The sequence below is a fragment of the Meleagris gallopavo genome, chromosome 11 (genome assembly GCF_000146605.3).
Source record: "Meleagris gallopavo isolate NT-WF06-2002-E0010 breed Aviagen turkey brand Nicholas breeding stock chromosome 11, Turkey_5.1, whole genome shotgun sequence".
In the NCBI taxonomy this organism is placed as follows: Eukaryota; Metazoa; Chordata; class Aves; order Galliformes; family Phasianidae; genus Meleagris; species Meleagris gallopavo.
Genome location: NC_015021.2, coordinates 3940509 through 3968105, shown reverse-complemented (window position 1 = coordinate 3968105; position 27597 = coordinate 3940509). Strand labels below are relative to the sequence as shown.

At 34.2% G+C, this 27597-nt stretch overlaps 1 protein-coding gene across 1 annotated transcript; it reads right to left on the bottom strand.

Annotated features, from left to right (window-relative positions):
* Positions 1-7752: 7752 nt before the first annotated feature.
* Positions 7753-26684, bottom strand: RASA2 (RAS p21 protein activator 2; the record flags this gene model as incomplete). The annotated part of the gene is made up of 18 exons (XM_019618942.2): positions 7753-8826; positions 9771-9960; positions 10996-11099; positions 12410-12618; positions 13459-13541; positions 14281-14387; positions 15265-15338; positions 15806-15883; positions 15965-16051; positions 17249-17355; positions 18623-18746; positions 19365-19439; positions 19856-19970; positions 20791-20939; positions 22086-22242; positions 23768-23866; positions 25253-25329; positions 26541-26684. Coding segments are annotated over 18 exons (2007 nt in total), but the record flags the coding sequence as incomplete, so codon positions are not given.
* Between the last annotated feature and the right edge of the window lie 913 nt (positions 26685-27597).

Here is a 27597-nt window from a genome sequence, read left to right as displayed (position 1 = left end):
CCGTCCCCAGGGCTGCGCGTGCCTCTGCTACCGCCTCAGGAAGCGGTGGTCCTCCCTCAGTATTCCCATTGCACGCACTGGGACCGTTCCTCCTGGACAATACCACGAGTGTCTTACGAGGAGAGATCACAAATGTCCAGTGTCTGAAAGCCAAATCATGGAATAGATTCCTTACAGGCGGAAGGGACCCTTAAAGGCCATCTAGGCATCAACGCTGCTGCAGTAACCAGGGGCTGCCCAGTGGTCCGTTGTGGTACCTGCATCACATTGTGGTGCTAAGCTTTAAAAAAAAAAAAAAAAAATACAACAAAAACCAGCCTGAATTACTGCTTCATAACTTGATAAATGTTCCTCGTGGCCATTTTAAATTGAAAAATTAAAATGTATGCATAGCAGAAATGCTGCCGAATTCGGGTGCGGCTTCAAATCGCTAACTTTTTGGGATGCCAGCTTTCCTTCAAGAACAATTGCTGTTGACTGTCACAGCTGGGTTATATCTAATTATACAGGCACAAGAATAATGATGTATAGAAACCGATGTATGTAAGAATATGGACTGAGAAAATTAGAATCTCTCCCCCTCCTTGAAAATATCTATTTCTTAACTCCCTTTCACAATTCAAGATATTTCATCAAGAGATGTAGTTTTCCCTCTAACATCTCCCTTATTCAGCTCTGACCTGGCAACAAAAATAATTTTGTACACATTAATAAAAACATTAAAATTCAATAGATAAAGTAATTTTGAATAACCCAAACATCACCTGAATGGACTGGACTGCCTTCACAAAAGGGAGATGACCACCAAATCCTTCTGGAATTCCAACTCGTGACCTGTTTGCCAAGACTGCTAACAGGTGGAGCCATACACTCTGGCAGACTTGCACACAGTGCTTCTTGCGTACAAGGATCTGGCTTTGGGTAGTAAAGGCATAAATATGCTGATCACTTCAGTTACATTCATCTTAAAAATCTCTTCCTATGCCTATCAACTCTTGAGACAAGATGGATGCATGTCTTAACTGATAATACTATAAAAAGCAGATCAACAAAGGAAACAAAAGATCTTAAGGTAACTACCTTCCTAGTCAAACTTGTTAACCTTAATTCAATTATTTGTATCTCATCATGTCTATATAGAGATCGATAAAAGAATTATGGCACTTCTGAACATAATTAGTAAGAATAGGAGTAATCCAGAAAGTTCGCATATTTTTTGTATACATTTTCTTCTCTTATTTGCATAATTCTATGATACATATTCAATGATACATTGCATCTTTATACCTTTTTGCACAGATGTTTATATATTAAATATATCTTCGTAGAGTAAAAAATGTCTGAAACCCCAAAGCAGATTTTATTTCTCCTATGTAAAATGTTAACTGCCTCTGAAAATAATTTAAAACAAAAAGGAAAATAATTTACCTGATGTAGTCCCTCCCTCCCTCTAGTTTAACACAATTGGTCTGGCCATCTCTAATTTTTCTTGACAGGAATGGGAAGGAAACTGGTTTTAGTTCTCTTTAGTTTGGAAGAATTCATATGAGCAAACTATGAGGCATAACGTAATTACATTTGGGTGCCATCAAAATGTAGCACATTGGTGATATATTGGGCACATGTAAAAACAACAACACTGATTTAAACAACGTGGCAATACTAGTATTAACCTGCAACCATTCCCTGTGCTTTCTCATTTTATGATGCTACAAGTGGTTTTTCCCTCCCTCTGGTCTCTCTGCCTTTCTTCTTGATACAAGAGGCCATCACTCATAACCAGCTTTGCTGCTGAGCATAAAAGTTGAACTGAAAGAACAGCTCAGAGTTTATTCTCAAAGGCTGAAAGACTGAGATGCCCTTTTGTACAAGCAAAATTGCCAAGGTGACACACTGCTTTCAATATCAGGATGAAAAATGTTTTGAAAAAATAGCTTTTCCAAAGTAGAAAGGAGGTAACTTCTCATCTTGTACCCTGGCTCGTTCTGCCTTGTCTACTGTTACAAATAAAAAACTTGCACTTGTTCTGGGCAGTGCAAGTTGTAGAGCAATTATGTATAAGTACCTGTGTATATTTTGCTTCATAGAAAAATGGCGAGTTTCCTATCCAGTAAATGATTTCTTGGTTAACATCTTTAGAGTTTATAGAATCAAGATTCCAAGAAGTTTTGAAGAAGTTCTGTCCTGACCCTCCGGAATTCATCTATTACACAACATTATGAAGGTAGCGCGTAGGAAAATGGCACCATTTTAATCCACAAATAAAACTTAATTATTTCACATAGGGTAGGGGATGACTGCATTGGTTCACATCATTCAGACTTTGCTGAAAATGTTCTAAATTGCTTATTTAATAGAGGAATTTGAACTCATGGCTCACTGAATGATTGTTCAGATAGAATTATAGCTGCACAGGCAATTGTGAGCTATAAAATGGTGAAAAAACAGCTTCTTTTGCAACTATGAATGGGGTGGTACATAATAGCAGGTATAAAAATTAGGACTTGCTTATATTATGCAGTTTATAATCAATTATATTTCTGCATGAATTTTACAGTAAGATATGGCATAATTCATCAAGCATTTATTCTAGGTTCTGATTGTCTCGAAGTCAAAGAATACTCACTGAAGGCTCCAAGTGTTTAACACCCAGTTTCAAAACAGAAAAATTGCACAGATTTCTTCTTATTGTCCTAATCCCATTTCAACTGAATATACTTATCTTCCCCTCATAAGATCATCTTCATTTCCCATGCATCTTTTAAAACTGTAATTATTGCACAGACTTTTGGAAGAAAGTACAATTATGTCTTTCATAGATTCTATGACTTTTGAGAATGGAAGCATTTGAAAATGACCTGACTTGTGTTATTTTTCCTTTCTTCTTTCCTCATACAACATTTTTGAAGTTTTTTTCCCCCCCGCAGCTTGCTTACTCTGAAACATAGAATCTGAGGTTATTTTTACTAATAACAAAATTGTTCTGGAAATGTCAGTTTTATGATAATGCAACGAACAGTTATGTAAGTATTTGTGTATCTTGGCCGAATAATTCGCAGGCTGAACTGTATTAGTACACTTGCTGTTTGCTCTGTCAATAGAATAATGTATATCAGAAGTCTTAAGTACTGTGTCAAATTAATTTATCTGCCAAAGAAAAGAATTCAAGCATAGCTCTCTGCCAAAATTGTTCCTTAAACTCTAGATCATCTGTGTCTCTCTGTGGCCTTCTATCAATACGAACATGCTTAACAGTGCCATTAATGCCAGTATTAATTATACTATTGTGGTTGTAGACAAGACCTCGCTAAGTGCACCTGTGACAAAACCACCTTAAGGTTTTACTGAAGCTGCCTGAAGCAACTGCCAAAATGGGCCATACTTGAAAGATAACGTGTAGTTTTTGTGAAACAAGTCTGAAGCAGGCATCCAGATATAAAAAATAAATAAAAACAGGAATTTGGGAAACATACTGCATTAGTGGAATAGATTGAATACCACTTTCACAGTGGGAAGGTCTTGCTGGGCAGGAGACTGAAGTAGTCACAGAAATATTGCTACCAAGAGTACCAAACTGAGTTTAAAAGAAGTACGTTCTGTCCATTCTAGCTATATTGCAGTGCTCAGATGTGATTAATCATGAATTTTACACAAGTGTGGGTAAGCGTTCAAAGATTAACAAGTACCGGAAATTCAAATTTAGTGTTTCACGTTATACATATTCAGTGAAATGGATCAATACCTAGTATTCAGAAGGGAGATCCTTAAGAAGTTTTTACAAAAGTAGTAAATGACTTTTTGTGGGAATCTCTCTGGAAATCTAGACCGAACAGCTCCTGGCTTCAGTGAACTGCTCCATTAGGTCTAATCCTTGAGACGCCTCCATTCTTCATACAACACCACTCAAGCTCATCCACAACTGCTGAATCTGAGTCTCAAGGCCAACAACACAAAGGTCCCAGATGACTCAAATCCCAACAAATACTACACTAAAATCTTGCTTGCTAATTATTTTATTCTGTAGTAAAGCTCAGTTATTGCTATTCCATCCATATAGTGTGAATTTTCAAACTCAAAGCTCATCTCATATTCCATTTATTAAATTTTTAACAAATTAACTGTTAAGACAAGATTATACTTATTTTAACTGAGGTTAGCTGTTTGAGAATGGAACTACATTCTGGACTGAAAAGCAGGTTATCTTCTTGTAAAGTTATGAAAGGACACTTTAATTGCATTTCTAAACAACGTATAGAACTGTACTGCCACCTACACGGAAACAAGAGGCTGAACTGTACCTATTTACCCTTCCCCTTGTAAAGTACTTCATAGGTCTAAGGATAAAACTGCATCATAAACATCAGATCTGAGTACGATTGTAGATACCTTGATTTTTGTAGGGGAGTTTCCCTTTTACTAGTTCTACAGTCTGCAGACTACTTGTCATCTGATGAAGGCTTTTTCTCTGTCACCTAGCAGCAACATCAAAGGGTCTGCAAGAGACTTAGCTGCAGACTGTGTTAAACACGTGGAGCTTCTACCCCCATGCTGCTAGCTGGCTCCTGAGGTAACCCTTCTGTAGGTACAGCGTCCTCACGCTCATCTAGGAGGAAAACATTCCATCAACAATCTGGCTGACTTTGAAGCCTTTTGCTTTTTATCACTCTTTGCTCCCTGACACAGTGCATTTTTTCCACTCAAACACCAGTCTGGACTAAAAGAGGGGATATCCTGCACTTTTTGAGAAATCAAATTCTTCTACAGTGCTATCTCAGCAGGACCGGGTAAGAAATTTTTATCTTTAAATAGTGAATTCAAGTCACAGTAAATTGAGCTGTTCTACGATTGTCTTTTTATTCTGCTTAACAAGAATAACCAGAAATAGAGGATGAGAGAGAAAAGCCACAGACCTTTAGAGCAAGCTAATTTGCTCTAAAAGGCATATAATGTTTCTAAAATGTTTTTATAAAGATTCCTAGCTTCCTTTTGGTGAAACTTAACTACACTATAAACACACAACTGCACAGCATTTGCAATTCTAAATAATCTAAAATAATTATGACCTCAAATCATTAAAAGCTCAGTCATTGCAACTGAATGGAACATCATATCCAGATATCAGAAATGTCTACATAAATCAATGTAAAGGATAATTAAAAAGCAGCTTAACATGGTTGTGTAAAAATTTCAACGTCAGAAGAGAAACAGAGTTTGTGTATTTCCTCAATACAACAACCACACATTAAACCTTATTCTGATATTGCAGAGCTGTAGATTTTCAAGTTCCAGACCTTGATGCAGGTACATCAAAATCTTTTCTCACAGTAACTTTTATTACAGAATTTCAGTAACTGACAAAGCATTCTGGCAGTAGTTTCATCAAGACTGAACAAGCTAATCTACATAAATCATACGAACCTTAAATATCTTTTTGCATCTGCTCATGAGATCCTTAGTTAAATTGTATGCATTCTCCCATTCTGCTAGAACTTATGCTTGTTTGTTTCTGGGAGCTTTTGCTTGCTGGTCTGGTCTTTAAAAAAAGAGCATGCATATGGAATAAAAGAAAAGTTGAATGAGTCTATCATCATAAGTAAATGCAAAAGAACTTAATATTTAAATTATGTACAAATAAGCATAAATTAATGTCACATCATGCTCACATTAGCTGTGAATAGAACAGAGTACTGCTAAAATTGCCACAGAATCTTTACAAATTTGTTTGGAGTGCTCACAGAAAAAAATTCTTTCTACATTTCCTTCATCTTGAACTACCTCCACTTTCTGAATCTCTGCAAAAATGATTGCAGTGACGTTAGATTGGGCTTTAATACAGTTTATCTTAGAATTAATAAAAATTTATTCCAAAATGTTGACAGTCTGTAGTCTAACTCCTAATAAGAACTTCCATATCAGCAATAAGTGACAACAGGTCAGCTCTCCGTACAAGGAAATAAAACATCAAGACAGTAAAATATGTAACTACAAAGTTATCTTCTAAAAACACCTAAAACAAAGGAAGAACAGCAGGTGACAAAAAAAAAAATTTTTCTCCATATGCAATTTAAATAAAAATAGCTCTGATATAACTCTGTATATAACATTGGTATACTAGATAGGTAATGAATAAATGAAAAAAATGTATTATCTAACACCAGAATTAGATATCCTTCAATACATCATACTAGGTGTTTAAACATTTCAGAACTGTCATGTTACTGAAGCTTCTTATGTACACTGCTATGCTGTTAAGTAGCACTTCTCTCTCCAGCCATAACCCTAAGTTAGACTGCAGCGATGCTGTAGATGACCAGAAAAGATCCCTCAAAGTCGTTTTTTTTCTTCTGTGTACTAGATACTTATTTTGTTGTAACCAACTCCTGTATGGAAACTCCTATTTAGTCAGTCTTCAAGTCAACATTTTCAAAAGCCAGGCCTCACAGTAAGTGCACAGCATATTTCAAGTTTGTTGAAATTTATTTATGAGTTATTCTCAAGCCATGTTACAAAACATTTTAATGTCTTGATAAGAAAATAAAATTTAAATAAAAATACATTCAACAATACATCAGCATAATACAAATTGAAACTAATGATAATTTACAATCCAAACAGAACTAATTACTGAATAACATCATGTTTCTAGACTAATCAAAATGAAGGCAACTTTAATTATTAATCATCCTACTTGTACCTAATTAAGTTCTAGAACATCTACTGTGTTTTGAAACATTATAAAAATGAGAAATTAAATCCTACTGGTCACAAATATTCAATGGCCTTTGTTTTTTTTCCAGTACCATCAAAGAAAAAAGTGCATTTTCTTTATTATTAACTTTCTTTAAAAAAAGTTCCAAGTGTTTTTCCATAATTTGGATTATGAAACCTTTAAAAAATGGCCCCAAGGAAGACATGCTTTGCCACAGTGTTAATCAATGTACAGCACAAACTAACTTTGACAGATAAAAGCACTTAATTTTTGTTTAATGGCAACTTTTTAATGGCATTGTATAAACCCAATTTACCTTGGCAAAACACATTTCTTGGCATTAATATGATTCCCACCACTCCAATTTCAACCGTTGGCAAATGAAAGTCCCTTAAAATACATCAAAATTGTTTAAGTAAGGGCAAAAACAGTGGAGGTGACTGAATGATTGTGGCTTTGCAGATACTAGTACTGATGCCCAGACATTCTATCATGGTTTGCATGGTTTTAAAACAAATAGTTATTTTAACATTAGTTACATTCGTTAAAAAAAAAATTTCAATCTTGTCTTGCCAGTGTGCTTCTATTACAGAAAACCTCCCTACAACAGTGTTACAAACATATAGTAATTGAAACAGCTTACAGTTTTCAAGCATTGTGGATTGCTACTCTATTTGTACATCACATTTCTAATTAATTTGGCCAAAATCATGATTGTAAAACAAAACACACCAACAAATAAACAACAGAAGATCCCACAGCAAATGCTCCAAAAATAAAAAGTACCACATATACTTATTGTTAACAATAGTATTCCAAGGAGTACCATTATATTTAATACTGATGAAGCAAAGTTGCCATCTTTGCTTCTTCCTGCTTATATACAGAAGTTCTTTCAGCAGAAACCTAACTTCTCAGATGAAATGAGCAAAAATTAATCTTACTAGAGTCAAGAATGACAGTTTAAAAATTGTGTTAATTGGCAAATAAGAATTCATATAACTAAAGATATAAAAATATTCACTGAAGCATTGTTTAAAGAAAAACAATGTTGATCATTGAACTGATCATAACAAGCAGATACTACAAAGTATCTAAAAATAATCTGGGATAGTCCAGATATCTAAAGTGCTTTGAGTGATTATAATAGAGATTATTTATTAGATTTGTAATCAAATGATGAACTGAACCTAGCTTATTTTTTTTATTTTTTAAATCAAAAAACCATGAACGGGATGATATAGATTGATTGGTACTTAACCATAATCAGTTCACATTTGAGTTTGTTTGTTTTATCTGTAGGCAAACTTATTTATGAAGAATACTGCTACCCTGCATTTGTTTTCAGATTAGAAAAAAAAAATATGTACCTTAAAAAAAGTACCCCAGAGGAAATTGATAGTGGTCTCATGTCACTCCAGATACTACTCACTCCAAATGTAAACAGGAGGCATAATAAAAGTTCCCTGATTTCTTCTTCAGTACTTAAAAAGCAACAAAACCTAAACTCTGGTGTCTGCTGTCCAGATTATTTGCAACATACAGCTGTAGTTAAACCAAGTTCTGACAACACCTAACATAAGAAAAAAAAGAATGTCAAATGACTTGAGTGTGAAACTTCAGATCTTTTCTATGACAGAGTATCTTGGGATTTCTATTTAAAGATTGTTATCAGCAGGGCAGGCACTCATGGTAAACTCACACAAGTCTGCAGTACATGCATTAGGAGATGCAGTATAACCAACAAACGTCACGTTGATTTTCTTCCATTAAAAAGCTTATTTGTTTAGAAAATTCTGTCCTAAAACAGCAAACAACTCTTAGATTTATTCACATTTGTTACTTTTAGAACCTGGAACTTCAAGTTCCTCAGCAAAATGAGAATAAACTTTAAAAGACCAGATTTCCAAGTAGCTAGCTTTCTGTTAAATATTAAATAGATTGTCAACACAACTAGCATCTATTTCATTTTTAAATACTTTGTGAAAATGCACATAATGAACTGCAAAATGAAACAAAACAAAAGAACAGAACACTTGAGAATGTTTCCAGTTTCTTTTGTATCCAAGTGTGCCATAGTTGGTTTTGGTTAGGAAACCTTTCCAATTGGATTTTTTCTGGAAAAAAAGAAAACATGTAAATATTTTTAATGGTCAACATTTGCTTTTTAATTCTTTCATGTAGTTTTTACTCATTAAGTAAAACTATTTTTTTGCATAATTTCTGGATGTTTGTGATTTGCATAAAGCTTTATGTACTTGCATATAAAACTTGTATATCAATTGTCAACTTCTCAGAACAACCTGAGCCCAATATCAAAGTAGGGGAATGAGATTGTTGTAGCATTCTTTCTTCTGAAAATTTAAATATTACTGATGCAACAAAGAAAACACAAAATTTGACCAGCGCTGTTCTGTGGACAAAAGCTCGGATCAAGGAGAATCAAAAGAATCAGCTCTGGAGCAATAATGAACTTAAAAAAAAAAATTAAATTCAATTTTAAAAAATTGCATTTATCATTGAGCATGAGAATTTAAACCGCAAAGTATGTAATAAATGTATGTTTTCAGTATAATTTTTAGTTACATAGAACCTGATAATTTAACCTTCTTAACTGATGCTTGATAAAAAGAATTAAAGTTTAAAAAAAGCACTAGAAGGTAGTCAGACAACTGAACTCCTTAACTGAAATTTGACAAGACAACTTAAAATATTATGTTTCTTAAAATATAAAGGAATATTTTAAGGAATGCTAGGGGACAGTTCAGGTTAACACGTGAAGTACACACAAACTTTAAATTGCAAGAAAACAGACTTATTGCTTATGTGAATCTCAACACAAACACAGATGAAACGATATTCTTCTGGTACGACTTATCATCTATCAATGGTGAAGAGCTGCACTATTACAAATGGAGAAAAATAAGGGATGTCATTTCCTTCACATCTTCCGGTAGTCTAAAACTAATTTTGGATTAGTTATTGCTACCTGAACTCTTTTTTTTTTTCTTTTATTTTTATTAGTAAATATTTGTATGTCAAAATTCTTTAAGATACTTACTCACTACCATATTCAGCACTGGACGATCTCTTCTTTTGGTACTTTTCATGTGATTCATTCAGCTTTTCTACTGTATCTATTATCTGTTTAAGTGTATGAAAAGTTGCCACAGAATCTTCAATTGTGAAGTTAGAATAGTCATCTGGTTCTTTCCGTGGACCCTGATAGACAGCTATGCTTCCACAAGCCTCTACAAAAATAATCACAAAATCCCGATTAGATGTTGGTTATGAATAAACACATTTAACTCTTACCATGTAAATGAGGATTCTGAAAATCTGAAAAGTGGTATCACTCTAGCTTATGCTTGTAACAGATTGAGATAGAAAACAGTATCAACTAGATGCATTTGTGATTCCATTGCTTGTTCTTCACTAGTTCTGCATCCTGATTATTCTGCTCCTTCCTAACTGAAAAAAAAAAAAAAAAAAAACAACAATGCATTCTTGTAACTCAGCTACGTGGCATATAACTCTTGTCATAGCCAGGAAAATCAGATCGGGGCAGAAAAGCAAACGACTATAATTGCTATCTTTGTTTAGACTATTTCAGAATTTTTTATATGCAAGTTCAGTTAGAATAATGTGCACACCTGATATCCATTGCTAAGAGATGTCTGAACAATGTCTGTTACTAGTGTACTAAAGACTCAAAAAAAATACAAGAACTGCTCTGAAAATAATGCCTTCTAAGTTATTACATTGACCCATGACATCAGAGGCAGATATTGGTGGTATGGTAATAGAAGTTGAACCTTTCCTTCAATATCCCATTACTTTTTGTTGCCATGTGACAGATGGCAGCAGAAGGGAAGCCTGACAAAATGGCACCTGACATGGAACTGTGTATGAAGGAAAAGCATGCCACTGAATTCTCCTCCAGGAAGAAAAAATTGCACCTGTGAACATTCAGTGGTGCATGCTGAACATTTATGGAGATCAAACAGTGGATGTCAGTACAGCAATGTGGTGGGTGGTAAATTTCAGGAGTGGCTACAGTGAAAAATAGTATTTTGTAGCTGAGAATTTGCTCAATCACATATTGTTATCACACTCTTTATATCTGATGTAGTTTTCAAAGAAATAAACAGGAGGCATTACCTACGTATATTGTCTCCACTTTGTTATTTTCAAGTAAATAGTTAAGACATCAAGTAGATGTTAGAGACCTAAAGAATGAGAGTTGAAAAATAAAGTATAATTCTTCTGAATTATTACTTGAATACCTTCCAGTTTCTGAAGTTTAGACATGTTGATGGTGAAAAGTGAGTAAATTCTTTCCGTCTCTCTGTCTCCATCAATCTCAATTTGAGTATCAGCAGGAACATCTCTAAAAAGTGAAAAAACAGAAAATTAAAAAAAGTAATCCAAGTCATTCTCTAAAGGTTTGAAAGCAAATCAAAACCGATTAAATTTTAAAAGTACATTTAAATTACATTACACTTAACTGATTACATTTAGGCTTTTTACTATGGCTATTACTCTGACAGCTTCACAATTACTACAGAAAATTCAGCATTCATTGTAAGTCTTACAGAAATAAGAGTAATTTTGAGGACAGTGAATACAGCTGTACTAAAAAACCTTTTTCTCAATAGAATTTATTATTCAATAATTCAAGACTAAAATATTTTTTAAATATCCAAGATTAACTATTATTAACTGACAATTCAATACAGCTTTTAAGATCTGTTTTACCTTTCTTGTTCAACAGAACAAGAGAACAAGGTAATTTCTAAACCACAACAGAAAGACAGAAACAAGAAGGTTTTTAGTAACGGGAACCTTTTAAGCTGTTAAGAAACGTAATAGATGAATGAATCAAATTACACAAAGAAGTACTATATACTTGATGAGCTATTTCTGCATTCAACTTAACGTCTGACCAAACTTGAGAAATCCCATCTCTGTCCTTATTTGCACTAGATGTAACAGCTCTCAAAGGAAGAATTATCATCAGCCAAAGTTTTAACACGAAGTAGGTAACTACCACTGATGTTTTCTCTCCAACAAGCTCTGCATTAACTGTGCATACTACAAGCATAGAGGACAAACAGGTAAAAATGCCAGTTTCAGAGGTGCTTTGAACAGCCAGTGTTACAATACAGACTCACATGATACCATTTAGTTCACTCTAGTAGTTCAGAACACAGCCAGCAAGAGAGAAAAAGGAACTGCTAATAAACAAACAAGTAGACCATTTCATGTATCAAGCTCTTTTTCAGCCAAGAAATACCACGCATGGCATAAAACTGAACTGTTATGGTTTCTCCCAGATCTCTATGCCATACACTTTCAAAACTACTACTAACCAGAATTTCTACAGATGACCAATGTGGTACAAACACACGAGGCAACCCAACTGTCAACACAAGTTTCATTAGCTATAAAATACATTATTCTGCATAGAAAAATAAACCATTCAGTATTTCCAATCTACACATTGAATTGGGTACCTGTAACATTACACAGGGTGGGTGGTGGATAAAATAGATTTAGTAAATCTAGTAGTTCAGGTGCATGTTCTTAGTAACTGGCTAAAGCAGATGGAAAGCCTTGCCTACAGATTTCAAGCTTTACAGCGAGTCATCTGCGATCGCTCTTACTAAACACTCAATTTTCATTTGAGCAGCAACTTACGCAGTGCAACGAGCACAGCCCACTGTGTTTTCTACTGTAGCCTTGCAGCAAAGCCAGTTGCCATTCAAAAAAGCCGAAGGGTGGTAAAAACTAAGTCTCTTCTGGTTGCATCTTGTTACTCGACAGAGAGCTTCTATCCACTCACTAGCTTCTACACAGTTATTTGCTTGGATATAGAGTGGCTTTTCTCCATGTAGTACTTGAAACATCTGTAGAAGGAATGCAATAAATGCAACTCTGTTCAGTAAATAAAAATCTAATTATTGATCTACTTTGAATACATCCAAAGTAAGTTCCAAATCTCATGCAATTTATCAAAGCCAAATTAAAACTAGAAGCGAGATAAGAGAGAGAGAAAAGGACTTTTTACCTCTCTCATTTTACTATAGAATCCTAAAAAAAAAACCAACACAAAACCAGCTGTGTTCAAGTTATTCATCCCAAACAGTCTTAAATAATAACACAACAATGTCCTCCTCATTCAGGTCTCTTTAGATATCACCTCAGATTTTGTACTTTATATCCTAAGAATAATAGAAGACTCCCAGAGGTCTCTCTCCTTTAGCCATGCTCACCCTAAGTAACTTCATCACTGCCTCAATTTTGGATTGATGTAAGGACAGAATGTGCTATAGGTCCAGAATAAGGCTGTAGGAACAACTGTCTCAGATTATTATTATAGAATTTCTCATCAAAAGTAATAAACACAAGTTAGGTAATATTACATTTTATTACATCAGAACATAATGCAATACATACTACTACTACCTTACACAAAAGTGCTCTGTTATAAGGTCACAGTAGTTTTAATCTGCATTCTAGGTACTCAGAAAGGGGGGCAAGTCATAAAACCATTCAGAAGTCTGAATCCCCAGGCTAAGTTCTGTATTCAGAAGAGTCAAAAGACTGAATACAACCTCTCCCTTTCTCCTCCCCCATTAATACAACAAATCTATTTTGTTGTAATGTTTAGGAGTTTATTAAGCTAATTAGAACCTGTTATTTTAAGAACAAATCAGAGATTAGAGAGAAATCATCTTCTGACTTACATTTTTCTTGTTGAAGGAGCTCTCATCAAGCTTCTCCACTGCAAGAATGTTTTTGATTGGAATAGTGAAAATCGGTTCCTTGTCTGTAAAATTTGTAAATAAATAACAAGTGTGAAACAAAAAATATTTTGTAAACTCAGTGCACTGACTATTAAGTTCTCAAAATCTCCTTTTTATTATTGAGAAAAAATACAAAAATTGACTATCCTCTAAAGATGCAAGCGCTTAAAAACCTCTCTTAGTCCCAGCAAGACACAAAAAGGCTTAGAAAATGTGCCATTTATCACAGATGCATCTGCTTAAGTTATTATGCAACTCTAAAGCAGGGAACTGACTAAACAAAAATTAACAAGAATCATACCTAACTTCACATTTTATCAGTTACCAGCCTCCATGTTTAATAAATTGCCTACTGCAAGAACAGGAATAAATACTGCTGCACTAAACTGGAAATTCCCAGGATCGTGGGTGGCTGTAATTAAGTTTTAGGCTGGAAGTAATGTCAGCTCTCAATGGTCTCTAGCTCTCCTAAGGAGCTAAGAATCTCGCCCTAGTGCAGACCTTAGACCTCTCAAACTGCCAGTTATTTTGGTCTTCAAATCTCAACTGTGCACAGTTGAGTTCATTTATCTGTGCTTTAAAGGCTTTCTACAAGACAAATATGATTCTACAACTCAGTGCAGGAGCATGTGGTAAACACAGCAAAAGGTATAACCCTATATCACCAAGTCCTTTATGAAAAAGTATGAATTTTAAGTAGTCAAGTTCAGATACAAACAGAAAATATTGAGAAAATAAAAGTAACTGTAAAACATAATTAACCTTGCTGTTTGTGGTAGGTGAATTCTCTACTTGTCAGACAGAACCATCGCTTCTTGAAGTTCTTTTTACCAATCCGAGTCCTTCCCTGAGCTCTTTTGTACATTTCTCTGTATCAACAGAATCAAATGAAAATGCAATTTTAATCTTCCAGAGAGCTTTCAAAACAATGTGAGAGCACATCATTACTCATCATGCTAGACAGTCAATTTCATTGTAACTAAAGATCTATTTGTTGAAAATGAGTCCTCAGGATTACCTCCCAGTACACTGATTAAGGGTTCCATTTACAGGTTAAGAGTGTGAAAAACAGCAGTGAATATGGGGAATGACACTCACTTATTCAGATCCCAAACTTGAAATTTTCAAGAAGGGAGTAAGATGTAATCAACTACGTGATCATTTTTATTCACTATTTTAATTGTTATATTTTTATTTAAAATTCAGATGCTTTTTTTCCAAAGAAAAATCTTTACTTAGTATGTATCTGCTTCTCAGGTGAACACAAAGTTCTTTTTCCTCATAAATTGATGAATTTCTCAGTTCAGGGTTGTTTTTTTTGTTTTGTTTTGTTTTTGTTTTTTTTTTTAAATCAACACCAGAAAACAGCTTGCTCATTTCTTAGAATTAATGATTTTCACCACAACATTTATAAAAGCATTTCATAATATACAGTTAAGTACACAATTACAAGTTAATTTTTTCCCCTGCTATAAAGGAAGATCTAGCTGACTGAGCTTAAGCATCACACAAAGTAATTACGTGTTACATTATTTTAAAGTTGCTTCTAATTTTTCCCCCACAAGTGTTACAAGTTGACCTAAAAGTCTGCAGAATTGGTTTCCATCAACAGCTTTACACTACCAAAGAATTATGTCAAATAAATGTTGTAATTACTACAGATCAAACATTTCAGTGACTGTTAATCTCCTATTGGCATAAAGGAAAACTATCAAGCCAGTTCTTTTCCCACACATTTTTCTTTACCCTTCTTTTAGATGTATGGGCTCACTCAGACCACTTGGTTCTTTACTTTCAGTAGAGGAAACATCATCTAGGAACTTAAGGAAAAATATGCAGAAAATTGATACTATGCAGAAACAAAGAACAACCAAAAGTTACTTCAAAAATACATAAATACATACATAATGTATGTATAACATTGTATGTATAACATACATAAAAGCTTCTTCCAGTACCAAGCAATTACTTTAACAGATTAGCTGAAGATACATTTCAGGGACTTAGAGCAATATAAGAAGAGATGCCCATAAAATACACCAAATTTCTATAATAAGTTGCTGAACAGCAGGTCTAATAGGACTTGTTTGAATTTATTTTTTATTCCACCTCCCCCCTCCAAACTAAATTAGCTTACAGTGTACAACTGTTATGTGTATTCTACTGCCATGCTTTTTTTTTTTAAATCTAAAATGCGCTTTAAAAAAAAACTTGAACATCAACAAGCCTTTTAATAAGACTGCTGAAACACATTCACTATGAAAAAATATATATAGTTGAAAGGTACCTTTTTGACAGATTCAGTGAATTTCTCTTCTTGAAATGTTTTGAAAAACTCGCACATAAACGTCTCCTTGAAACTTGACTGAAAGAAAAGGTATCAGGACATGAAAAAGCTTTCACTGAATGCAGTCTATTAAACGAGAAGGAAATGTAGTAGCCTTACAAGTTTGCTTTTGGTCAAACTTCCCCAACTCCCCAAAGTCTGGATGGCTTTTGATATGAGAGTTAATGTTCTAGAGGTCTGTGCATCCTAAAATAAAGAAACAAAAATAAGTTAATAAGTTACATTTTCTTTCAAACCACTCCAGATAAAATTGAAAATGAAAATGCAACACCAACTATTACATTACATGACATAGTACATCTGACACCTTCATTACTTTTCTTCTCCCAAAGAAAAGGAATGCATTTGCTATGCTGTCCTCTAATAATAAATGTGATTGTTTTGAAATGTGATTTTTTTTTAATTAAATATGTGCATTTTTCAACCCACTGCACAATTTAATGTTATTCACTACCACTCAAATTTAATATTAGTGCACACAAAAATATTTTTCTGTATGGAACATATCAGACCCCTCAAATCCCCCAACTGTTACCACACACATTTCTAAACTACTTAAAACAGAAGACAATAAATTATTGTTGAACAGACAGTATAAGTTTCCATAACACAAAGTGAACTTAAAACACAATAAGGTCTTTGTCTCACCTAGAACCTCTCTACTTGAATTTTCAGGATTATAAAAGCAGCCATAGCAAGGGGCCTCATTGCTGCATTTAAATTGTATAACACAAGTAATAAATTCCTATGAGCTCTTTTTACTCTAATGAACGGAATAATGTCTAATTAATTTGACATTAAGTAGATTGACATAAATTGATGCAATAACCTAATAAAGATAACCTCTGAAATAAAAGGTTTCATATGTATTTTGTATGTGAAAGTAAAATGGTATTTCATTTATTTCCACATCACCATCTTTGATTTTTTTCTGTTTGCTTCTTGTTTATTGCTATGTTCATCTAATTGACAATTTGAAAATTTAAAGTTTGACAACTCTGTGCAACTACTGGAGTCCTAGACAGAAGTACAGATTGATTACAGACACTTCAATACTTCTGTTTAAGGCAACAAATGAAAATACTTTTGCAAGTAAAAATGTAATCTGTTAACTTCCATGATGGGAGGAACTAGTGCAATTTGGCTATATGCCTTAAAAACAAATTCAGTCAACACATACAAACATCTTCAATTCCAATCCTGAGTCGCACAATCGTAGTATATAATTTTGAGGCTCCAAATACCCAGTAAGTTAAACCAAAATATTGAAGTAACATAGTGTTATTGCCCCAGGAACAGGCACAGTGAAAGTAACTTCTGCCTTACCAGATAAACAGACTTGACGGATATGAATAAAACAGAACGAAGCTTCACAAAACTTACTGGATGGTGAGGTCGTAAATGAAAAGTATGAGGTGAGACTACGGCTACAGCAAAGAAACGAAGGAACACAAAGCTGCTCACTGCAGAATACTGTACATGAGGGTCATCTGCAGAGAAAAACCATGAAATGTAACATGCACTAAGCTCAATAGGAAATAATGAGACAGTCAACATAAAACTCGTTAAGAAGATAACGTCAGAAAAGACATTTATATCTTAAAGTAGAATAGAAAAATCAATGAAGCACATGAAATGAGAAATGTGGTCATGGGAAAAAGCATTCTACTTATAATGGAGTACTTATTTCCCTTAGAAGCTCTGTTCTCACAAAACTGGCTCATCAGCTCCACAATTAGGAACAATGAGATCATCTCAAGCATTCACATACATGCTGTGTTGATTAGATAAGGTTGGGTACACGTTTAACCAAAAGAGAAAATACTGTAGCAGCTAGCTTTAACAAGGCCTATCACATTATTTACAATTAAGACTAATAATTTCATATACATTAACACTGCAAAACAAATTCAGTCAACAAATATAAACATCTTCAATTCCAATCCTAAATCGCACAATGATAGTATATAATTTTGAGGCTCCAAATACCCAGAAAGTTAAACCAAAATATTGAAGTAATATAGTGGGAATGCATTCTTAATCTAAATGACTACTTCAGTCTGATCTCTCTGGCTAGTCATTTGTTTTGAAAGGACTGTTCTAGCTAAAGGAATTTATGACCCTAGTTCCAGTGATAAATATGAGGCAGTACCCAGCTAATTAAAATATATTCTTAACTGATAGCCTATTATATGACATTTTAGGCTTAAATTTACTGGAATATTTGACTATTTCACACTCAGCATGTTATACTAATATCAAAATCACAGTGAAAGAATGGAAGTTTTCTAACATTTGTCACAGCATTATAAATACGTATTTCATCTATTCTATCTTCTGCAAAGCCTTGACCTGTAAGGTAATACAGCTTTAACTGGTCCCATAAACAGATCACCACTTCTGAATTGTAAGTATCTTTCAATTAAATGACTTTCTGCATTATTGGAAGAAAAAAAAAAAAAGCATAAGTATCTCATGCTTATGTTGGTGGCTTCTTTTTCACTACCATTTTGCAGTGTATCAAAGAATATGCACAGTATCAGAGAACACAGTTCTTTCTGACTGACCACAGAGTTTTACTATAGCATACAGTCTGACCCAAAAACGAAATACCTGATTGGTAAGGTAAGAAATTCAGAAGTCTTTTGGGAAAAAGCAAAAATGTTAACAATGCCCGTAAGATAACTGCAGAAAAAAAGCATTTCACTGGGAATATCATTTCCAAATTTATTATTACTTTTTAAAAAGAACACTTACTTGGAAATCTTTTAGCAGCCAGATGCCTCAAAGAATAAAAAACATCACACATTAGGGTAGGGCAACTTATACTTGACCGCACAATTTCACGGAATACTTTGTCTACATAATAGCGTAGATTTTCCTGTAATTATGGAGAAAATGTTATTTTTCAGACCATCAACTACGGCTTTTCCCTGAACACACACAACTCTACAATTCTTTTTCCAAACATTGCTTGACTACTCAATTATTCCATTTTAGTACTGTGCACATTTAAAAAGCTTTGTTGTATTAATATGGGATTACTAGTGTTAACAGATTTTTTAACGATACATTAAAACACATAAGCAGTGTCTGGCAGCATAAAACTACAGATGAAGACATTTTCATGATTTGACAACATAAAATAGTGTAGTAGAGTAACTCCCATGCATCCCTAGCAAATGTTAGTTTGTGGTAGCTACTGTTGCTTTTTACATTATCCTCTATTAACAGGGAAGCATCAAGCAAAAGCTCAATGAAATGTATTAGAACAGAACTAGTTAGCTATGTCAGCAACTGAATGTATGGAATATTAGTAATCAAAACACCCAATAAACTGATGAAAAAGCATGAAATCCTCTAGCTTTTCCTCCTTGGTCCATTTGGAAATTGCTTTAAGTTACTCATTTTCAGATATACAGAAGTGCTTTTCAATTTTTTTTTTTTTTAATTAGATTTGAGATACCTTAAATTAGAAAAAACAGATTAAGAAACTTACCATATTAGTTTCTACATTATCACCTTCTCTTAATTTGATGGGATCTATTTCACAGGGCTTAGGGGACTCACATATCTGAAATAAACAACACTGTTAAGAGTTCCATTTTTCAGAAAGAATGCATGGAAATACACCTTTTAAAACTAGACTGTCCTAGAATTAGGGGTAGAATTCTAAATGGTACTGAACATAATATTATGCAACAATCATCCTAACTTTTGTATCTGCATTTTTACATGGATTAACTGTATAAAGCATCATACGGACAACTTTGCAGTGTTGGAGCAACTGCCAATGACTATTGCCAAGTACCTAGAAAACAACTAAAAAAAGCAACTCCTAACCAATTACTACTCAATTAAATTTTCCTCTAGAATTCCTTCACCTGAGTCATTACTGTCACACTGCAAACTAGACAAATGCCTATCAAAGAGACCAGATACTCCAGCAGACTAATGAGTCATGCAAATGGGTTCAGTACAGTAACCTACCTCATCAATAACTGGTTTCAAAGTAACCTTTAGGTAGTGTTTTCCCACTATTTTCATCATTTCATCTACACAGCGAGTTGCTAATGAGTTCCCTCTGAAGATTGTATTTGCTTCTCTGTAAGAAAACAATTTCAGGTACAACAATAGCAGGAAAAAATATTACACATTAAGTTTTTAAAACCATCTTATCATATATTTCAGTCAGTAATTTCAGAACCTAGGCCCATCATAATGGCACCCAGTGATCAGAAAGAATAAATAACAATAGCTATTAGCAAAACCAGGAACAAATAGAAAGTACAAGGAAAATCCTGAGAAATTCTAGTCAAAGGAAGATATAATTCAGTGTTGAATGTGAAAAAAAAAAAAAACAACTGAAGAAAATTCCACAAATAATGAAGACTTGTACCTGACTGATATACTACTATTCCTCCAGTGCTCCTGGTTCAGAAATTTAAAGCTACTCTCACAAATTCCAAAATATACTTCATTTAAGACTGTGTTACAGCTGTTCATTACAGTTGCAAAATAAACGTTTCTAATCTAATGAATTAGATTAGTTAATCTCCAGTTATAGTTAAAAATATAACAAAGGAAAGTGTGTACCAAAATGCAGTGTAAAAATTTATTTTCCACAAGTCACTTCTTTCAACACAGCTTAACTGTTTTACCTTAACTTAAATCTTGCTTAAGTCAGCTTTGAAATGAACCATACCATGGTGATAAAATCCCCTCTGCGGACATAACTCAGTGCCTCAGAAGCCACTACAAGGTCTACTTCATTTATCTCCTAACCACAGAGAGCACACTAAAGGTTTTACATGAGATAATTAGATCTGACTTATGATGGTCACTTATCAGTGTTGTATCATGAAGTCCTGTGGAAATAGAAACAATTTTACAAGACATGAAATAACTTGATGTGGAATACATACTGAGTATCCTTCAGATCTAGTTCTGCCACTGCAGCAACAAATGGAACTAGCTTATGGTGGTGTAGTAGCAAGCGTACAAGAGGCAGAACAGCATCATACTTGTCTCGACAAACTTCACACAGTATATAGGCAGCAGATGCAGAAATTGGCTATGGAAAAGCAGAACAAAAAAAAATCATGAGTAAAACACTTAAGTGCTCTTCTTACATGTGGTAAAGTACAGATTGAGTCAAATCTAGCTAGATTACGGATGAGCCTCTCAACAGAAAGTTTCAGTGTTTGCTATGGAAATTATAAGTTTCCATTCTCTTGAAATATTTAATTCAAAATTGACTATTATCAACTCTATACTTAACATTTAAGAGTGAAGTTCAGCCTCTCTACTCTCCCAAGAGGATAAGAACATGGCTTTGTCACAGAGACAGAAAGAGGTAGTAAGCAGCTGTACAACTATAAGCCACCTTTGCAGGACCTTCCATACTGTAGTTATAAGTTACAGTTTCCACACTCATTAAGTGTTGTCTCCATTATAAAGCTGTGAATTTTAATGCAAAACTAATAAAGTACTTAAGTCAAAAAGCCACTATCTGCCAATAAGTTGTGTCCAGCTCTTCCTGAATTCTAGTGAATTAGTATTTGAATGTTGGCTAGCAAGAATTTTTGTGGGTTTGCTTCCACTTTACCTTCCTTTTCCTCTGCTAATACTTCATCAATACTGAAATGAACAAATGACATAAGACCAAGGAATATAAAGCCTACTAACTGCAATTTAATTTTTGGCTCATAATGCTTTGCTATCTATTGCACTTGTCGCTTTGTCACCGTGATCAAGTGAAAAATCCAGTTATGCTTATTAATATATTGGACTAGATGGAAGCAATCCAGAAGAGGTGGAATTAGAAGAAAGTTCTAAAGCAGACCATTTTTAGCAAAGGTGATTATAGATACCTTCAGTGCCAATAATGAGTCCATATTCATGGAAAACCTCTAAATGCAGGGGCTGATAACAGCCAGTGGGAGAAGACAATGTTGAAAGGAGCAATCAATACGAATTATTTAACCACTTCTAGTCACACAGCACCACCTACTTCACTGCCTTTGCTGGTTCTTTTAAAATAGATAATTTTGGTATTTTGGAACACAAAGTGTTCTGCAAGTTGCTCAGTGAGTTCTGACAAAAGTACTGCAAAGAAATAGAGAAACTGTAGCTTTGCGTATTTCCACACATGGTCTCATACAGGACTGGATAATCCATTTCAAGTCTTCATTTGAAAAGTAATTTTCAACAGAAGTACCTGAATATCTGAGGATTTTAGCAGCAAGTTTCTCAGAGGAGCGTAGTATTCAGACGGAAATACGCAGTCTTCAGTATAACAAATATTTAATCTAAGTGATCCCAAATCATCAGTTTTAGAAGACTTGTTACCATTTTCTCTTGGTTGAAGTAAGTACCTGAAAAAAAAAAAGTAATTATAATGTTAGTGAAATTGATGAAATTTAAATCTCAATATTTTAGAATAATGCAAAGTACCACATAGTACTACTTCAGTAACACAAGAACCCAGTCTGACAGTTGGCAATAAAATTCACAGTAAGAAAACTTAAGACGAAAGAAAAAAAGGAGCAGTATTTCATGCATCTTCAGCACATAATAGAACACATACTACTTTTCTTGTGTCTTCCCAAACAACAGTTTTCCCGTACCTCAATTAGAATAATGTGTTCTTTTCCTACTTTAGATACATCTAAATCATTTTTTCTTTGACTTCTGCTGTAGTTCAATTTCATTCAAACAGGAGGTGCAGTCCCACAAAAAAATTTTAACAGCTTGTGGCACCATACAATAATTTCAACATTTGGCTGACCATAACTTCAAATATTTCATAATCATGTATACTTGTACTTAGACAATCAGGAGACTGGACTTTTTTTCTTCCTAATAATCAGATGCATTGCCTTGAAGGCATGCTAATACAATGCAGAACTAATTTACAAGGAATGCCTCTACTTGACAGCATGGATCAGCCTTATTTTTCCAATACTTAATACTAGTGATACTGCTTTATATTCTGTAGTCCCATTGCATTTCAAAACATTTCACGTAAATTAGTAATAAAAACAGAAAAAGTGCTTTTAGATCACAGACTGATGTTTATAAACAGGTTATAATTGGATTAGGAGGATCTTCACGTGCAAAGTACACATACAAAGTATATTAGCAAACAGAAGGCCCTCTACACTTCAAGTCTAGTGTGCATGAGCCACGTCCAATACAAAAAGCTATACAAACACACTATGTGGTAGCAAGTCCATGCTGAGGTAACTTTTCTCTTGGCATGTTTTCAAGTGAGGTATGTCATTATATTAATATGGTCATATGGCTTTCGATCAGCTCAGAGTGCTGGACAATCAAGTCCGAATCTAGGTTTTTTCACTTGGTGTATTGCAAAATACTGACATGGACATTTATCACATTTAGAATCACACTCAAATGCTAAGATTAAAACCTTAGATACATCAAAGTTGAACTCTAAGATTTGGATGCTGTCTGACTTTTCAGTCATTCTGGAAAGCTAACAAATTTAATTACAAGTGATGCAGTTCTGAGAAGTTCCAGGTTTTCTGGTTAATCTGAAAATTATGTACAGATCACTAAAATTCAGCAAGCTGACAGACTGCTATGCTCAGCCTTCCTTTTCTTCACTCTCTGCACTTTCCGCTCAAATACATTAAATATTTAGCAGGAGTAGACAGACTGGCAAAATGGAAGAAGTACATGAACCCTCCGGTAAGGTTAAGCAAGAAAATGCTCCCTTTGTACCTTTTATGTCCAAAATTCTAACCTTATTCAGATGAACCAGACTACTGCAATTCAAGCAAGATAATGTACTCCAATGAAAAATTAGAATAAAACATCCTTTGCAAGGCGAGATACACAGCATAGAATGAAATTAACTTCTGAGCCATTATTTCTCACCATGCTTGAAAAGAATCATTTCTTAACACCTTCACAGGAACTTTAATTTCTCCTAGGAAGATATCTTGTACCAAATTTCCATTGTTCCATAGGTCCACCCTGAAAATAATAACAAGATTTATTTGCTTTTCCTCTCCAGAGAAATAAAAAACTTCAATTAACAGCACTAATCCACATGCACACAGGCAGGAAATGTTAGAAACTTCACTCCATTCTAATTAAAGCAAGAGAAATCAAACAAGTGGCTTATTAATCCATAAACAATAAACAAATGGTGAAAGTTAGGCTTGCAAACCTCCCATCAGTAAAAAAAAATAAAATAAAAACAGTGCTATAGGCAACATGTATTCTGAGCAACCTCCACCCCCAAAATTGATTCTTCTCAAATAATTCAAGTGAACATTTTAACTGATAGATTTACACATCCCTATCTAATTGCTACAACTGGGCACACTGCAATGCCACACCGACACATGCGCATGTTTTTCCAAAGAGCAGCATGTATATTTACAATCTTAAAAAGGAATCACAGACTCCAGACATGCACATTGGGTTGTTTCATTGTTTGTGGGTTTTTTTTTCTATTACTTCTTACCTCGCTGACATTTCTGAAAGACAGCAGATGTTAAGAAGAACAAAAAAATTAATACTAGATTTGTTGGGGCATGACTACTTTTCTAAATATATTTGCATATATAATGATATACATAATACTAATTAAGATATTCTCAGAGCTAATAGTTAAAAATGCACAAACTTAGTTCTATAATGGTTATTATAACCAACCACTAAATTCTCCTGGTGCCTATTAGGAAACTTGCACTAGCCTTGAAGGCTTTATCATTCAGCAAACCTAGTGCATGTACGTGCATGAGTATGGTAAAGAAATTGAGCACTGGAGCATTTGACTGCTCTAACTACATCGAGAAGGTACAGACTGACTTGCTCTAAGGGTAAAGAAACAGAAAAAGTATACTTTGAACTATTCTTGACATTTGCAAGGAAACAGTGAAACAAATATTTCTTTAAGAAGGAACATGAAACCCTGAGAAGTTCTTAAGTGGCTTTTCTCTCTTTTTCTAAAAATACAGCTAACTGCACTTGAAACCATAAGCGAACATCAGGTATGCTTTAATCATCCAGTACAAGTTCTGTGATCAGTATTTTGCCCAAACCAGTATCAACAGGAGGTTCTCTTTATACCTCTTTACCCACAGACACAGAAAAGAAGTTGAGGCCACTAGATGCACTATCATTACATAAGAAAAAAACAAACAACCAAAAACTCAGACAAAGTCCTGATTGATAATCCAAACTCCGTCATCTTCAGTAATCAATACACTACAAAACTTAGATAATTTCTTATGTTTGAAGGATTTTTAGTGCAAATCTAACCAGCAATTCTCTAGAGCTACTCCACAGTAACATAGCTTTTATTATCTCAAATTACAATATTTAATTGTAGTAATAACCCACTGAACTTACCTGACTTCCAATTTCTCAATATCTTCTTCTTCCACTTGGAACTGGGACTTTTTGGTGTAACTGCTGGACCTTGTTACCTGCAAGTTAAATCTTCCTATTAACATACTATTTACTATTGTATTATATTAGTAAAAAGAAATAAACAAGCAAAACTTGAATCTAACAGTGGTACAGAATAACTAATTCCTTTTTAATAAAATGTTCGGTTCACCAAACAAGTTGGTTTTGAACAGAAAATAATGGAACAAAAAGAGTTCACTCTGGGGTCTGATGAGGGCTAGCTGAGATCTAGGGGAACTACAGTATTGATCTCTTAGAAAAAAAACAAGGAGGAAGTATAGCACTAAACTGTCAAGAAGCTCATTGGCTTCATCATGAGCCAGAAGAAAGCACTGAAGTGAGCTGAAATGTTTAAGAAAACAACAAATAAACCCAATTTTCTTGCCCAAGTTACACCATCCTCTTATTTTTGTTCTCTTCTCTGGACTGACGGATGGCATTCTCAGTTTAACCCCAAGAAATCATAAGACAACACTATAGGGGTGCCTCTTGATCATAGTTTTATCCAAGTATCCTACTTCTAAAGAAAAGATGCTCAGTATCTTAGGCAGGTCAAGTAAAACACATACAATACGTGCTAGTCTACGCATAAGCAGGGATTTCCTAGTGAAGGCATACAGCAGGATTAGAATCTATATAAACACAGTAAATTATACTAAACTTGAGGCACAAGTTCTATTACTTTTAACAGTGAAATGAATAGTACTGTATCCTTACATGCAAACATAGTATTTCATTACGAATAAGAACTTAAATTTGGCTTCTGTAGGGCAACTCAAGAGGAGGTAAAATCAAATTCTAAATAAACTAACTTGTTCTTTTAATCAAATCATGAAACATGCTTTTTTCTTTTAATAATCACTACATCATTTCATTAAGGAAATAAGATTTTTTTTTTTTTTTTTTTGTTCTTCAAAGGTTTTCAAGAGCATTGAGCCTAAGTTGAATTCCACAGGACAGGCTTAAGTTCTGACAGAACTCTGCTGGCAGCAAATGCTATATAAAGTTACTAGGGATAGTAAGTTACCTTCACTGGTGCTTACAAGGAGAATGCTACTGGCTGGCAGTCCCAAGCAACGTAAGCATTTCATTCAACCTGAGGGGCTAGTAAAGGCTCCTTCATGTGCTTGAACAGAGCTTTCTGCTTCTATACCGCTACGCACTGTTCCTTCAAATTGTTTGAAGTATTGCACAAAACAGACAAACAGAATGCCACACAAAAAGTTACCTCAAAAAAAAATGTTTCGTTAAACTGCGGATTGCTTGTTTTCTTCTTCACTTTCGTCTTCTTTTGGTCATTCCTGTTCCAATGCGGTAAATTTTTTTTTAAAACCAGAAACAACTTAAGCACACAATTATAAACATATTCTTGTCAAGAAGAGCCTGTGCATTTAAGTTTAAACAGGTTTTTTTTTTGTCATTTTAGAGTTCACTGGTTAATGAAGAAATTCTTAATTTAATTATATCTTCACCATACAATCTGAGATGTTAAATTCAAGCACCTAGCCATGTATCTCTTCAGCCCAAGTAAACGTCCCATTTCAGAACTACACCTTGCATGAATCAAGTACAATGTGCCAACAATTCTTGAAGCATTTCAAACTTAAATATGAAGACAATTTCTTTACCACTGCCTGCAAGTTGTGAGCACAGTTTTCCTGGTCTTGTTCAACTGCCGAGTTCTGCCAGGTTCTTTACAGATAGAGGCTTATACCAAGCCACTGAATGTTTTCATTGCAAGAAACCTCTGTTAATGCTGGATGCTAAGCAGTGTCAGGACAAATAAAACAAATACCCCCACTTCCTCCTGGTTTATATAACTAAAACAGATTTTTTAATTTACATGCTTATAAAAGAATGAAGTCTTATTTAGCTAGCAACAGACTATGATAGTATAAAATTGGTATGCAAAAGGAACAAATAAAAAATATGGGTGAAGAAAAACAGCAAACAAAGAGGAGAAATTGTCTCCTAGCCAGTCAGCCAACTGTTTTCAGGAGGCACTACCCATATAAATATTCTGCTCATGGCATGTGAGTCACATGCATGAGATTGGAAAATCTTAACTTTCCAAGTTCTGTCAGATTTGCACATATATTCCCATAGCAACAGGATAAATATTGTGTGAGTTCAGTCTGTATCACAGGACTCGCGCAGGAAACAATTGTCAATTTACTTTCTTTGACTTTCAACAACATTCTTCTTAAGTATAATGACTGAATCTCACTAGTTCTCTTTACAAATTTGACATTAAAAAAAAATACTACCTAAATTTTTATTTTTTT